This window comes from Microcaecilia unicolor, unplaced genomic scaffold, assembly GCF_901765095.1.
Source record: "Microcaecilia unicolor unplaced genomic scaffold, aMicUni1.1, whole genome shotgun sequence".
Classification (NCBI taxonomy): domain Eukaryota; kingdom Metazoa; phylum Chordata; class Amphibia; order Gymnophiona; family Siphonopidae; genus Microcaecilia; species Microcaecilia unicolor.
This window is the reverse complement of record NW_021963604.1, coordinates 1,078,583-1,094,491: the sequence shown is the minus strand read 5'-3', so window position 1 is coordinate 1,094,491 and position 15,909 is coordinate 1,078,583. Positions and strand designations below refer to the sequence as shown.

General features: G+C 44.3%; 1 protein-coding gene across 1 annotated transcript in view; it reads right to left on the bottom strand.

Moving 5' to 3' along the window:
* The window catches only part of LOC115459501 (excitatory amino acid transporter 5-like), a gene marked incomplete at its 3' end in the record, with an annotated part of 28,148 nt that extends 12,779 nt beyond the window's left edge, over positions 1 to 15,369 (bottom strand). Inside the window, exons 1-2 of the mRNA XM_030189306.1 lie at positions 15,235 to 15,369; positions 10,720 to 10,799 (exon numbers count right to left, since the gene is read on the bottom strand). Coding sequence (XP_030045166.1) covers positions 10,720 to 10,799; positions 15,235 to 15,369 — 215 coding nt within the window. The remainder of the gene's footprint in view (positions 1 to 10,719; positions 10,800 to 15,234) is intronic.
* Positions 15,370 to 15,909: the final 540 nt, after the last annotated feature.

Here is a 15,909-nt window from a genome sequence, read left to right as displayed (position 1 = left end):
TTAGAAGGAAAAGTCCAAGGAGGTTTTATGACAGGAGATGACATGACATCAAAAAATTAAAGCTGTCTCCCCTGTCCTAAAAAAAAGATGGGCAAGAGGTCCAATAGTCTCTGTAAAATGGAAGATGAAGAAGTAGACATGGTGGAAAATATAGACTGAAAACATCATAAAACCAAATAAAAAAGCTTGTATATACTTATTAACATACATATCTCTCTATATAAAACGTACCTCCAATGTTCTAATGAAGCCGGAAGTTGTAGTTGTGTAGATCGCTTTTGCCCATGAGTGTCTGCCCCGCCCTCGCGTCACAACGTGATGACGTCGAGGGCAGAACACTCACCAACTCGCCGTGGGAGGGAGGGTGGGGGATTACCTTGCTAGCGCCCGATCATCATGACGTCACCAATCGCATCGCTCAGACGCATAACGGACCTATCCACCACCCGAACAACAGCAATCGCCGGCACAGAGAAGAAGAGAAATATGGCTGTTGTCAGCACAGGTACGCAACGGCGAAGGGGGAGGGTTTTCTGCGGAAAGGGGGGGGGGTTGACAGGGTCGCGGCACGGGGTCAAGGGGTCAGTAACGAGGAGGGGGGTGTTGAAATCAGAGGGAGGGGGGAATCTGGAATTCGGTGGGAGGGGCGTGATGCCTTGAACTGGGAGGGAGGGAGGGGCGTGAGGGGGCCTTGAACTGGTAGGGAGGGAGGGAGGGGGGTCTGGAACTCGGAAGTAAGGAAGGAAGGGAGGGAGGGAGGGAGGGGGGTCTGGAACTCAGAAGGACAGGAAGGAAGGAAGGAAGGGAGGGAGGGGGGTCTGGAAGAAGGGAGGGTGGGTCTGGAGAGAGGGAGGGAGGGAGGAGGGGGGATTACCTTGCTAGCGCCCGTTTCATTGCCTACCGAAATGGGCCTTTTATACTAGTAGAAATATAATACAAAGAAAAGTGCATAGGGGACATATTATGTTGTTGTTCTTACATACTAAGAATTTAAGCTGAGGTAGCATGTGGTGTGCTCTCTGCAAGGGCTAATCCAAGTCTAGACCAAGGGCACTCTGAGCAGATTTAGGACTAATCTGCTCCTTGTTTTCATGGCAATTTTTTCCCATATGTCCTGGTCAGCTCATTCATTAGAATGAAAGCAAATGAGGCCGGTCATTCTCATCTCCTCCGTAGAACACGTTCTATGATTTACATGGACTGATCACAGTTAATCACTCACAAGTTTGAAAGCTATCAGATTGCCTTTAAGAATTACAACTGGATGCCAACTAGAGTGCATAATTTATATAATAAGCACCAGAGAGCAGTCGGACTAGAGGAACCTCCATGAAGTTACATACTAGTACATTTAAAACAGAGAAAATATATATATTTTTTCATTTAGCGTATAGTTAAGCTCTGGAACTCATTGCTGGAGCGAGTGGTAAAAGTTATTAATGTAACTGGGTTTAAAAAAAAGATTTGGAGGAAAATTCATAAACCATTATTAAGATAGATCTGGGAAAGCTACTGCTGGTTCTTGGGATTAAGTATCATGAGAGGCGTAAAGTAAAAAAATAAAAAGGTGGGAATACGAGCCAGGCTATCCAAAGATTGGAACCAAACTGAAATTAAAATAACCAGCGTTTAATAGTTTTCAAACAAATGATAATAAAACAATCACATGTTAAAAGTGACTCGACATAACGTTGTGTTTCGGCCGGATAGGCCTACATCAGGAGTCTATGAACACAAAAACAATAGACAAATACATAAACAAATTGTACATAAATATAATATACAACAAATAATATAATTAAAAGGAGAACATGTATAAGATATCAAAAAACAAATAGCAAAATAATCGAAACAATCACCATGCTAATGCAAATAATAAAAATGCTTGTTTTGTAAACAGTGTTGCATGTAGTGCCCTATAGCAACAATGTATGAGCAAGAATAATGACTAAATCCATAAAAGACTCATATATGGAGTATAAAAAGAGTTAGACCATTTTTTCCAAGGATTGTCTTCCGCAATCTGGTACAATCACTGGTACTCAGTCATCTGGACTACTGTAACTCACTCTACACTGGTTGTAAAGAGCAAATACTCAAAAAACTCCAGACAGCTCAGAATACGGCAGCCAGGCTAATATTCGGCACACCAAAATACGAAAGCGCGAAACCCCTACGAGAAAAACTACACTGGCTCCCACTAAAAGAACGCATCACGTTCAAACTTTGCACTTTAGTCCATAAAATCATCCATGGTAATTGCCCCCAGCCTACATGTCAGATCTAATAGAACTACTACCCAGGAACGCAAAAAAATCTTCCCGCACACCCCTCATTCTTCATCCTCCCAAGTGTAAGGGATTGAAATACAAATCAATGCACGCATCTACCTTTTCCTATACGAGCACGCAGCTCTGGAATGCGCTGCCACGTAACTTGAAAATGGTCTATGAACTGACCAGTTTCCGCAAATTATTAAAAACCTATCTCTTTGACGAGATATATCACAAAGATCAACATGTGTAATTGTATAATCTTTTGAACTTTTAGTACTGTCTTACAATGTCTTTTGCTTTAACACCATCAAGTAATTCACCACCATGTAACACAAACCCTCTGTAAGCCTAATGTATATTCACTTCTATTTCCAGTACTCATGATGTATTGTAAGCCACATTGAGCCTGCAAAAAGGTGGGATAATGTGGGATTCAAATGCAAGAAAGAAAGAAAGAAAGAAAGAAACAAATATCATAAACCACAAAATCACAGTAAAGGATGGGTTTAAGTATACATACATGGGTATTAAGAAAATGTGAGAAGGACTAACCTTGTGATTAAGGTCAACAGTGAATTGAGAACATCAACTGATATAATAAGAGAATCTGCAAAAGAAATATTTAAAAGAAAAAAAGAGAAATGTGTATATAAACAATAATAATAAAGAGGTATGATCTGAAAAGAATGAGATGAGAAATGATGATGATCATAATAATAGGGGACTAACCTCAAATCACGAACGAAAGATTTCAAAAGTAAAAGGTCTGCAGACAGGACCTAAAAAATGGTCTGTGGAAGCCAGAGAAGAATAAAGACATAGTCCATATAGGCACATATACAATTAAAACCAATGAGTACTTGGGTAACGATAAATCACAAATGAAATATGTGTCTGTCCGTTTAGCAGCGCTAATCAATTGACATCAAATTAAGAAAGAAGTGGGAAAAAAAGTACTATGTTCGGTAATTTGGCAGCGTGAACACAAATCGCCCTAGACACTCTTTAACAAATGTCTAGGAGAAAGCCAACTAGTGAGAAAGAATAACGTGATCTGCCTGTGCAGAAGTACTATATATGGCCATTCTGCAACACTAGTCAGTACTTAAAGCATAATCCACCTTAAAAATTATTTAGCGAATACCTAACAAAAAAACGGGCGAGAAAAGATAGCATGACCTGCCTATTCATATAAAAAGGGGGTGCACATACGTAAGTCAGTGTGCAAAACAAATATCGGCGGTACTAGAAACACAAACCACATACCTTTAAAAAGACCGTTGTGCGAATGATCTGTCTGCCACAGCAATCTCCACAGTAGCGATAAAAATATTGGGGCAAGATGGGCTATAGGAGAGACTAAATAGGTGGAAAAAACGCGCGAAAAACAAGAATAATGACGTAAGCGCAGTCGTCAATATGAGATAACCCAATAGTGAAACAAAACAAAACCGGAGCGCTGTGCGGACGTCCATTCTAATAATTTGCGTGAAGTGGGCGGGACTCCGTCACGACGTACCTCAGGGAAAAGAATGAGCGTTACGTTAAATGAGGTACTGCTATCAAATAAAAAATTGAACAATGAAAAAAAATACTGTTAAAATAAAAAATGTACCAGAAGTTATGCAAAAATGATAAAAGTTAAAATCACCTCAGGATTAAATGTAAAAAAATGGAACTGAATAAAGTACACTAACTAAGGAAAGGAAAATAGGGTACTGAGCAAAATGAATGAAGGCTCAGATATTCAAGATAAAATATATCCCTGCCAATAAAGTGGTACATGTATATTGAAAACCAAATAATACATGTGTATAAAAAATAAAAAGTAAAAATAAAAAAAATAAAATAAAATGAAGAATGAAAAATGAAAACAAATGATCGCAGATCTAGTTAATGTTGACAAATAAAAAATAAAACAATGAAAATTAAAAACTGAATAATGAAAAATAAATATTGATGGAATAACCAAATGGATCCCATTTATTTATAATAATATGAGATTGAGATAGATTATAAATTAAGGTAATGAGTATGCCACTAAAAAACACGGTGATATCAAAACAATACATAAATATACACAGAGCATATAAATCTTGTAATGCAGTATCAACTGAAATAGTGAGTGTGAAATGTTCAATGACACAAAAGATAACAATAAAAACAAAAAAATATATATAATGTAATGTACAGTATATAATGTGAATTGAAGAATGAAACAGCATATACAAGGTTGATTTATCATGAAATATAAATAACCAACATTGACAATAAGGAGCTAGGATGGGGCCCCATCAAACTGGTCTGCACAGGGCCCCGCACTTGCTAAGACCAGCCCTGCATGGCTTTGTAAAAGGAGCCCTAACGTTTTTCAGGTAACGCATGCTAATGTGAACATTAGCACATGACCTGAAAACAAAATTGAAAAATACCTCATAGTAACATACATAGTAGATGATGGCAGAAAAAGACCTGCACGGTCCATCTAGTCTGCCCACGATAAACTCATGTGTATACCTTACCTTGATTTGTACCTGTCTTTTTCAGGGCACAGACCATATAAGTCTGTGCAGCAGTATTTCCCGCCTCCCAACCACCAGTCCCGCCTCCCATCACCGGCTCCGGCACAGACCCCGTATAAGTCTGCCCTCCCCCATCCTAGCCTCTCAACCACCAACCCCTCTTCCTCCCGCCACCCAATTTCAGCTAAGCTTCTGTGGATCCATTCCTTCTGCACAGGATTCCTTTATGCCTGTCCCACGCATGCTTGAATTCCGTTACCGTTTTTATCTCCACCACCTCCCGCGGGAGGGCATTCCAAGCGTTCACCACCCTCTCCGTGAAGAAATACTTCCTGACATCTTTCCTGAGTCTGCCCCCCTTCAATCTCATTTCATGTCCTCTCGTTCTACCCGCCTTCCCCTCTCCAGAAAAGATTCGTTTGCGGATTAATACCTTTCAAATATTTGAACGTCTGTATCATATCACCCCTGTTCCTCCTTTCCTCCAGAGTATACATGTTCAGGTCAGCAAGTCTCTCTTCATACGTCTTGGAACGCAACTCCCATACCATCCTCGTAGCTTTTCTTTGTACCGCTTCCATTTTTTTAACATCCTTCGCAAGGTATGGCCTCCAAAACTGAACACAATACTCCAGGTGGGGCCTCACCAACGTCTTATACAGGGGCATTAAAACCTCCTTTTTAAGGCCACATTAGAAATGGGCTTTGTGTGTGGGAAATCCCATGTTAAAACCCATCCTATATAATAAAACTCACCCTCAACGTTCTGAGGACAATGACGTCACTGTCAGGTCCTCTGGGCACTTCCTTCTGGTTCGAAGCCTTCATGGTGGTGAAGCCACCGAAAACACTGTGTTGGGGCCCCACCCTCGTGTCAAACGTGATGATGTCGAGGGCGGAGCTATGTCAGCAGATTGACGGTGGCATGCCGAGGTCCGCAACAATGGCGGACGAAAGCCGACGGGGTGAGTAGGGAGGGGGGGAGGTGCGGGCGGAGCAATGTCAGCAGATTGACGGTGGCGTGCCGAGGTCCGCAACAATGGCGGACGAAAGCCGACGGGGTGAGTAGGGAGGGGGGGGAGGTCCGGACGGAAACCGTGCTAGCGCCCGTTTCATTGCCGCAAGAAACGGGCATGTTTTACGAGTAATTCTATAAAAGCCATCAAAAATTGTACGCATAAATTTGGGTGCGCACCCAATCTGGGTGCACAATTTAAGACACTGCTTGCCCCGGGATTGGTAACATGGAATGTTGCTACTATTTGAGATTCTACATGGAATGTTGCTACTCTTTGGGTTTCTGCCAGGTACTTCTGACCAGGATACTGGGCTAGATGGACCACTGGTCTGACCCAATATGGCTGTTCTTATGTTCTATTTGAATATCAAGCTAATTAGCGCCAATAATTGGCTTTTTAACAATTATTGGCACTAATTAAATTTTATTGAACTTTATGTGCCTACATTTTATGTGTGACCTAAAAAATGGGGCGTGGAAATGGGAGGGCCATAGGCAGAATGGGGGCATTCCTAGCATTTACACACATTGTTATAGAGCAACCACTCCCAACCCAGACCTCTGGGCCCACCTAGCCCCATCGGGTTTTCAGGAGATCCACAATGAATATTCATAAGTTAGATCTGCATGCAGTTGAGGCACGGCATGCAAATCTACCTCATGCATATTCATTGCGAATATCCTAAAAACCGGATGGGACTAGGTGTGCCCCGAGGACTGGGTTGGGAATGGCTGTTATAGAATAACTACTACTACTACAAATCATTTCTATAGCGCTACCAGTCTTACGCAGTGCTTCCAGTGGCGTACCAAGGGGGGGGACGGTGGGGGCGGTCCGCCCCGGGTGCACGCCGCTGGGGGGGTGGCACGCGCCGGTCAGCTTCGTTCGTTTCCATGCTCCCTCTGCCCCGGAACAGGAACCTGTTCCGGGGCAGAGGGAGCATGGAAACGAACGAAGCTGACCGGCGCGTGGCACCCCCCCCCCCCAGCGGTGTGCACCCAGGGGGGGGGAGTTCTTTTGCCAGGGTAGGGGGGTGTCCTTTCGCTGGGGGAGGGGTGGTCGCGCTGCACCGGGGGGGGGGGGCGCTGCACCCGGGGGGCAGGGCGCATCGGCGATCCGCCCCGGGTGTCAGCCCCCCTAGGAACGCCACTGAGTGCTTCACAATTGAACATGAAGAAAAGACAATCCCTGCTCAAAAGAGCTTACAATCTAAATCAGGACAGACAGGACCAATAAGGGATAAGGGTAGGACAGACAGGACGCATAGGGAAAAGGGACTATTGAAGAGAGGAAGACAACATAGTAACATAGTAGATGACGGCAGAAAAAGACCTGCACGGTCCATCCAGTCTGCCCAACAAGATAAACTCATATGTGCTACTTTTTGTGTATACCTTACCTTGATTTGTATCTGTCATTTTCAAGGCACAGACCGTATAAATCTGCCCAGCACTATCCCTGCCTCCCAAGCACCGGCTCTGGCACAGACCGTATAAGTCTGCCCAGCACTATCCCCGCCTCCCAACCACCAGCCCCGCCTCCCACCACCGGCTCTGCCACCCAATCTCGGCTAAGCTTCTGAGGATCCATTCCCTCGGAACAGGATTCCTTTATGTTTATCCCATGCACGTTTGAATTCCATTACCGTTTTCCTCTCCACCACCTCCCGTGGGAGAGCATTCCAAGCATCCACCGCTCTCTCCGTGAAAAAATACTTCCTGACATTTTTCTTGAGTCTGCCCCCCTTCAATCTCATATCATGCCCTCTAGTTCTACCGCCTTCCCATCTCCGGAAAAGGTTCGTTTGCGGATTAATACCTTTCAGATATTTGAACGTCTGTATCATATCACCCCTGTTTCTCCTTTCCTCCAGGGTATACATGTTCAGGTCGGCAAGTCTCTTCTCATACGTCTTGTAACGCAAATCCCATACCATTCTCGTAGCTTTTCTTTGCACTGCTTCAATTCTTTTTACATCCTTAGCAAGATACGGCCTCCAGAACTGAACACAATACTCCAGGTGGGGCCTCGCCAACGACTTATACAGGGGCATTAAAACCTCTTTTCTTCTGCTGGTCACTCCCCTCTCTATATAGCCTAGCAACCTTCTACTTACGGCCACCGCCTTGTCACACTGTTTCATCGCCTTCAGATCCTCAGATACTATCGCCCCAAGATCCCTCTCCCCGTTGGTACCTCTCAGACTCTCATCGCCTAACACATACGTCTCCCGTGGATTTCTACTCCCTAAGTGCATCACTTTGCATTTCTTCGCATTGAATTTTAATTGCCAAACCTTAGACTATTCTTCTAGCTTCCACAGATCCTTTTTGATGTTTTCCACTCCCTCCTGGGTGTCCACTCTGTTACAAATCTTAGTATCATCCGCAAAAAGGCAAACTTTACCTTCTAACCCTTCAGCAATGTCACTCACAAATATATTGAACAGAATCGGTCCCAGCACCGATCCCTGAGGCACTCCACTACTCACCTTTCCCTCCTCCGAGCGAATTCCATTTACCACCACCCTCTGGCGTCTGTCGGTCAACCAGTTCCTAATCCAGTTCACCACTTTGGGTCCTATCTTCAGCCTGTCCAGTTTGTTCAAGAGTCTCCTGTGGGGAACCGTGTCAAAAGCTTTGCTGAAATCTAGGTAGATTACGTCTATATTTAATTCTCCAGTCACCCAGTCAAAGAATTCAATGAGATTCGTTTGGCACGATTTACCTTTGGTAAAACCATGTTGTCTCGGATCTTGCAACTTATTGGCTTCCAGGAAATTCACTATCCTTTCCTTCAGCATCGCTTCCATTACTTTTCCAATAATTGAAGTGAGGCTTACCGGCCTGTAGTTTCCAGCTTCTTCCCTATCACCACTTTTGTGAAGAGGGACCACATCCACCATTCTCCAATCCCAAGGAACCTCTCCCGTTTCCAATGATTTATTAAACAAATCTTTAAGAGGACCCGCCAGAACCTCTCTGAGCTCCTTTAATATCCTGGGTGAATCCCATCCGGTTCCACGGCTTTGTCCTCCTTTAGCTTTTCAAGTTGTTTATACACACTCTCTTCCGTGAACGGTGCTATATCTACTCCATTTTCATTTGTACTTTTGCCAGTCCATCGCGGTCCTTCTCCAGGATTTTCCTCTGTGAAAACAGAACAAAAGTATCTATTTAGCAAATTTGCTTTTTCTTCATCATTACGAGCAGGTGACAAGTTAGGAATTAAAAGCAGCATCAAACAGGTAGGCCTTTAGCCCAGATTTGAAGGTAGCCAGGGATGGAGCTTGACGTAATGGCTCAGGAAGTCTATTCCAGGCATAAGGTGTGGCAAGATAAAAGGAACGGAGTCTGGAGTTAGCGATGGAGGAGAAGGGTGCAATTAGGAGAGATTTGCCTAGTGAACGGAGTTCCTGGGAAGGAGTGTAGGGAGAGATGAGGGTGGAGAGGTAGTGAGGTGCAGCAGAGTGAATGCACTTATAGGTTAATAAGAGGAGCTTGAACTGTATACAGAAACGGATAGGGAGCAAGTGAAAGTGACTTCAGAAGACGGCTGATATGGGCATAGCGACTTTGGCGAAATATTAATCGTGCAGCAGAATTTTGAACAGATTGGAGAGAGTTGGCTGAGTGGAAGACCTGTGAGAAGCAAGTTGCAGTAGTCCAAGCGAGAGGTGATGAGAGTGTGGATGAGGGTTCTGGTAGCGTGCTCAGAAAGGAGAGGGCGAATTTTGGTGATATTATAGAGGAAGAAACGACAGGTTTTAGCAATCTGTTGAATATGTGCAGAGAAGGAGAGGGAGGAGTCGAAGATGACCCCAAGGTTACAAGCAGATGAGACAGGAAGAATGAGCGTGTTGTCGACAGAAATAGAGAGTGGGGGAAGGGGAGAGGTTGGTTTAGGTAGGAAGATAAGGAGCTCAGTTTTGGACATATTGAGCTTCAGGTGGCGGTGAGACACCCAGGTAGCAATGTCAGACAGGCAGGCAGATATCTTGGCCTGGATTTCTGCCGAGATTTCTGGTGTGGAGTGGTAGATCTGGGAGTCAATCAGCGTAAAGGTGATATTGAAAACGGGGATATGCGCCTAATTTAGGTGCATACATTTGAACCATGCTTCAGTTGGTGCAAATGGCCACGTCTAAAGTTAATAATGATTCCCGGGCATAAGTGCTATTCTATAAACTGTGCCTAACTTAAGTGTAGCTTATAGAATAAAACTTTTTTCTGCACTGATTTTTAAGCACCATATATAGAATCTAGCCCTAAGCCCATTTTCTAATGCCTTGTAGATGTAGTATAAGGGACCCTGTAGAATTATGAGCACAATCATGCACTATGGAATGGGTTAAAAGGCCAGAGATTGATAAGTCTGTATGACTCTGGAATCTATCAGAGATTGACGAGCCTGCAGGACTCTGGAATTTATGATCTATTATGATACCCTTACGGGCAAGGCAGGCCTTGGGAAAAGAAAGTAGTACAAACAACAGAAGAATGTTGTCCAAATAGCTTAAGAAAACCAGATGCTGGGAATTAGATAATAATCTGTGAGAAGGATAGTTTGTAGAAAAAGCCATGTAAATCATTGTCCGAAACAAACGATATAAACAGCAGTTTCAGAACGGTATTTCAGAGATGCAGACAGAGAATATCTCTTTAGGTAACTGTACTGATCTCTCATGAGAAACTATTAATTGTATTTGTACTTGGTAAATAAATAAAACTATACTTTCTCATATGCACGTGGCCTTGGATTCTTTTATCCTCCCAAATTGTGGATGACTGGTGAGTACTAATTTGGGCAGGTGGTAAAAAGACTAGTAATTAAAAACAACCCTTAGAAAGGTAGATCTAAAAAGGTTCCAACATCCAGACTCATTATTGTACCCTATGTTACCTTGAGACGACTAGCGGCAGAATCAGCATTTTGAGCATCCTCATCAACAGCTCCCCTGGGAACTGGAAATAATTTATTTCCTAGAAAAGAAGAAAGGTTTATTGTTGCAATGATGTTTTTAAACAAAATAAGAAAATCACACATTTTACAAAGCAATTATTAGATGCATTGGGCATTTATATACAGCAACTTCATTGTCATGATTAAAGTATCATCAGATATATCACAATTGATGTTTTAGCAGGATATTAGTTGTTGCCCTAGGCATCCCCACCTTTTGTTTTTATGTTTGTGAATTGTTTTGTGTTGTCCTTGTTAAATCTGTTATTAGATTTACCTCCTGTTTACCAAGCCCCACTAGCAGCTGCCGTGCGGCAATGCCGACAAATGGGCTGTGTCAGCATTAGGGCACAGCAGCTGCTAGAGTGGCTTAGTAAACAGGGGGGGTTAATATGTAAATCACTCTGATGTAGCACTCGAAGGGTAGTATAATAAATAACATCACTCTATATTTGTTTCACCACTGGAGGTAGCTACTGCCTCACGGTACTATGTAAGCCACATTGAGCCTGCAAATAGGTGGGAAAATGTGGTGTACAAACGTTACAAATAAATAAATCAATAAAAATAAATAAATCACAATGAAACGATCAATGACATAACTGTTTTCACTAATGTATTACATAAGCAAAGCATAACATGCACTATAATAGTGTCAGTAAGAGTACATAGTGGGAAGTACCAGACAGACGAGCAAATAGTCCAAATGTAGCAGCTCTTTATTGTAGAAACTTATTAAAAAGGACTCAACATGAGTTGTGTTTTAGCACAACTACCTTCCTAAGGAGTCCATTAATTCCACTTTCTACTGCCACTAGCGGTACCCTCTCCAAGGCAGAGGATGCCCCCAATAGTTAACACAAAGATTTTGCAGTTACTTTTGAGTAAATGCAAAGTCATTACCACACATTAGTATATAGGAGCAAAAGTATTTGTGCACATCTAATATAATAATTTGCTCCTTCAACGTTCAAATGCGTCTCACTGGGATCGTAACCATCTTCTGACGTTACAAACCCAGTGAGAGACATTCGAACGTTGAAGGAGCAGATTGGGTCGGGCCCGGGGCAAGGCTGCCCCCGGGGTTCCGGCCCCTGCCGCCACGCCCCCCCACAAGGTTGCCGCCGGAGCTCACCCCTCACCCCCAGGTCCCCACCGCACCCCTCCCCCAAGGTCCCCACCACTCCCCCCCCCGAGGTCGCCGCAGCCACTGCTCCCCCCTCCCCAGGTCGCCGCCGCCGCTCCCCCCTCTCTGTCTGCCCACCCACTTTCCCTCCAGGCCCGCTCACCCACCCAACAGACCTGCCCAAGTCTCCAGCGTCACAGGCGGCGCCAGCTCCGATTTCTGGCCACTGCTGCTTCTCCTATTCAGCAGCAGCGACCGCTGCAAAAACACAAACAGCTGATTTTAGGACGGCACCGCAGGCAGCCAGCAGGCATTGGCTGTCGGCTCTGCAGCCGCTCCTCCTCTCGCCTCCACATCACTGCCCCTGGAGGACGACCCCGGAGAAGCGCAGCGACGTGAGAGGCGAGAGGAGCGGCAGCAGAAACGGGCCTTTTTTTACTAGTCTTTAATATAGTTCTAAACATTGATAATATGAACAGAAGATTCTTAGGGCTCCTTTTACTAAGCTGCAGCTTAAAAGGGCTTACTGCGGGACATTCTGAGGTGTCCTGTAGTGAAATCCCAACGTGCTAATTTTTGGGGACTTTTTCTCAGTGGGGGCATGTCTGGGGATTGAGATTGAGCATGACAGTGAAAACCAGTTAACACGGCCACATTACTGCTCATTAAGGGCCCCTTTTACCAAGCTGTGGTAAAAAGGGGGCCTGCGCTGGCGTCGGTGTGTGTTTTTGCGCACTGAGGCCCCATTTTACCGCAGCGGGTAAAAGGTAGAGCTTTCTTTTTTTAAAGAAATGGCTGTGCGGCAAGTAAAGCACTTGCTGTGTGACCATTTCGGGGGGGGGGGGGGAGCCCTTCCACCACCCACCCTCCTGCGCTAACCCGATAGTAACCATTACCGCTGAGTACACACTGATGCTACAAAAATCAATATATTTTTGTAGCAACGGATATGACGGCACGCTGGGGGTGGGAACTACTGTTGGGCTGCTGCGGTAGTTCAGTGGTAGTTCCTTTTTTAGCAAACAGTAATCCCATGCAAAAGGGGCCCTAACTGATTAGGGCAGGATGAACATGTGAGTTCTTTACTGCCTACAAAATAGGCTCATGCGTTTGCTAATGGAAAAAATAGTGTGTGGCCATTAATTCAGAAAATAGAAAATCATCCATTTTCCAGCTGCAGGAAAAATGGCCTTAGTACATGGGAAAAACCAGCGTAAGGGCGCTCTAAGACCATTTTATACTGCAGCTTAGTACAGGGACCCCCGTGGTGTGTGGCACTGTTCCCTTTAAGCTGAGTGGAAGTCCTCCACCTGCACTGGTTCTTTAATATTGTGTTTTTAACCATAGAGACAGGCAGGTTCCCTGGAGTCCTGCAGAGCTTGCCTGTCCCTCGCTATTGAAAATACGGATGTGAAATAGCGCCACCCGCTGTCAGGATTATAGGTGGAGGACTCATGCTCAGCTTAGAGGGAACAGTGATGTGTTGATGCTATATTTTACTTTTAGAACAGGGGCGTAGCTACATGGGGCCATGGGGGCCTGGGCCCCCATAGATTTGGCCCTGGACCCCCCTGCCGATGACCCTCTCGACTCCCCCTCCCGCCGCCAACTCGCCGTCGCTATCTGCTAACTTTTTCTGGCAGTGGGTCAGCAATGGCGCCGGGGGGGGGGGTTGGCGGTGCCGGGGGGGGGGGGGCTAAAATGTGCTCCCTCACCTCGGGCTCTGGACCCTCCTCCCGCCAAAGTCTGGCTACGCCCTGTTTTAGAAGCAACAAAAGAGAGCGATTCAAAAGCGCAGTGGTGAAACATAGCAGGAAAAAGCACAATGGGCCCCAAGAATTGGTATGAAGAAACTCAGTTTATTTATCTTGGGGCCCACTGTGCTTTTTCCTGCTAAATTACTTTTAGAAAGACACCCTACAGAAAATGATATAAAATGCTGCATTGTGACCCTTTTGCCTGGAAAATAATTCCTGAGGATTTCTTTTTGTCTAGTATTTGATGACATCATTTTTTTTTATATTATTGCATTTTATGTTGTGCTTTGCTTGTAATCTTTCTTGAGCTTAGTATAGAAAGATGGACTAGAAATCTATGACCTGATTTTCAAAGAGACTTTTACATTTAGGGGGCAAAACAATAAAGGACACTAAAAGTTAGGTGCCCAAAATTTAAATGCTAAGGTAATACTCTGACTGCAAATTTGTGCACCTAATGTGTCACAAAATACTAGAGTATGTCAGCAATTAGACACCACCACTTACGCCAGCTCTACTGCACGTGTAAATGTGAGCATCATAATAGTTGTCCCCTCTTAGCAGAGCAGGATTCCTCCAACTGCATTACTGCCAGTAGGGGGTGGTGCTTCAATATTGTGTTTTCAATCTCTAGAGATAGGCAAGTTCCTTGGAGTCCTGCAGAACTTGCCTGACCCTCACTATTGAAAATAGTGCCACCCACTGGCAGGACTGTAAGTGGAGGACTCCCGCTCAGCAAAGAGGGAACAGTGGTTTTAATGCACCAGCAGTTTGGTGCCTGACTGACAGTATTCAATAAACCATGTGCTGAAATAGTTAGGATGCCCATGACACACCCATGTGAATATCCCCTATACAGTTATACGCTACATGACTTAGATGCCCAGTTATAGAATAGTGCTTAAGTGCACCAGGCTTTCATCGTAGGACATCGGGGCACCTCAAAGGAAGTGTCCACTTAAAAAATTGCCCCCATGCTGCTGGGGGGAGTTAGGGCACAGCAAAGGCAGCGCACCCAACTATCCAGCAATATTTTAAAAAGGCAAAAAGCTGATCTAAATTAAACCACTTACCTATAGGAATATCACTGCTATATGTATAGGTGCCAGTGGCAAGCTCTTTCAGACCTGCCAATAAATTTTATGTTGCCTGCGAGACCACGGGAAGTATATGCAGAAAATGGCCAACACAATCATCATTAACCAGAGTTTTGTTGTCAGTAGAATCATTGAAGGATACAACGGGACAAGACCTGTTTGACAGTGTTAGCAATGTTTGAAAAGATGGAAGTATGTGTCCATTCAGTCGTCATTTTGAGCTTTGTTGACAGTGAATTATATGGCACATTTGTTCATTTTCTGTGTGCAGACCATTAGGGATAGATAGCACTGACATTTACACAGCCCTTTCTGTATAACTTGCCTGTCCCTGGTCTAGATGCATAGTGGCACTGAATGTATTTTTTTTTAGAGTCATGCCAGTCATTGAAAAAACAGCTTGACCCGGTAAAATACAAATAAATAGAAGCTAAGACATTGTTTTGAGTTGAAATCTGAAAACTCCTCTACTGACCTGCTCAGAAAGTCGTCTAGTCCTCAAGAAAAACCCCAAAAGGCATCCCACTATGACAGACAGCACGGAAAGGATGAGCAAACCATTCCTTTTACAGATATCCCTGGGCCGAGCCAACATTGCTTCCAGAGCCATGCCTATGGTGCAAATCATGGGGAAGACTCACAGCTGCATCCCATGGAGAGAAAGCTGCCACTTGTGTTCTTCATTGGAAACTGAAAGCTCTTGCTCTGGAGAGATCAGATCAAACTGTTCCTAACAGCTGCTGAGCCTACCTGCCAAGGGCACCCTTCAACCAATCGCTAGCACGCCTGCAGCTCGGATCACTCTTCCCAAGTAATACCCATTGGCAATCCTATTATCAATGACATCAGGAAGAACCTTGGAGATTAGAAACGAGTGTTTTTTAAACTCTGTGCAGTGCAGCACTGTAACTCAGGAAATGGGACCAGCAACTAACTGTACTATGTTGCTACTGTGTAGCATGCAATGTGGCAGTCACAGCCCTCTTAGAGGAAAGATTTTATTTTAGACCAGTTTTTTGATCTGACAATTGTCCTCCTTTTCCTTTATACTTCAACTCAAACAGAACCAGGGCAGGGAGCTGACGCCATCATTTGCAACTACCAAGGGATTCTTCCCGTATTTCTACCTTCTCCTTTTACAGTATTTCAT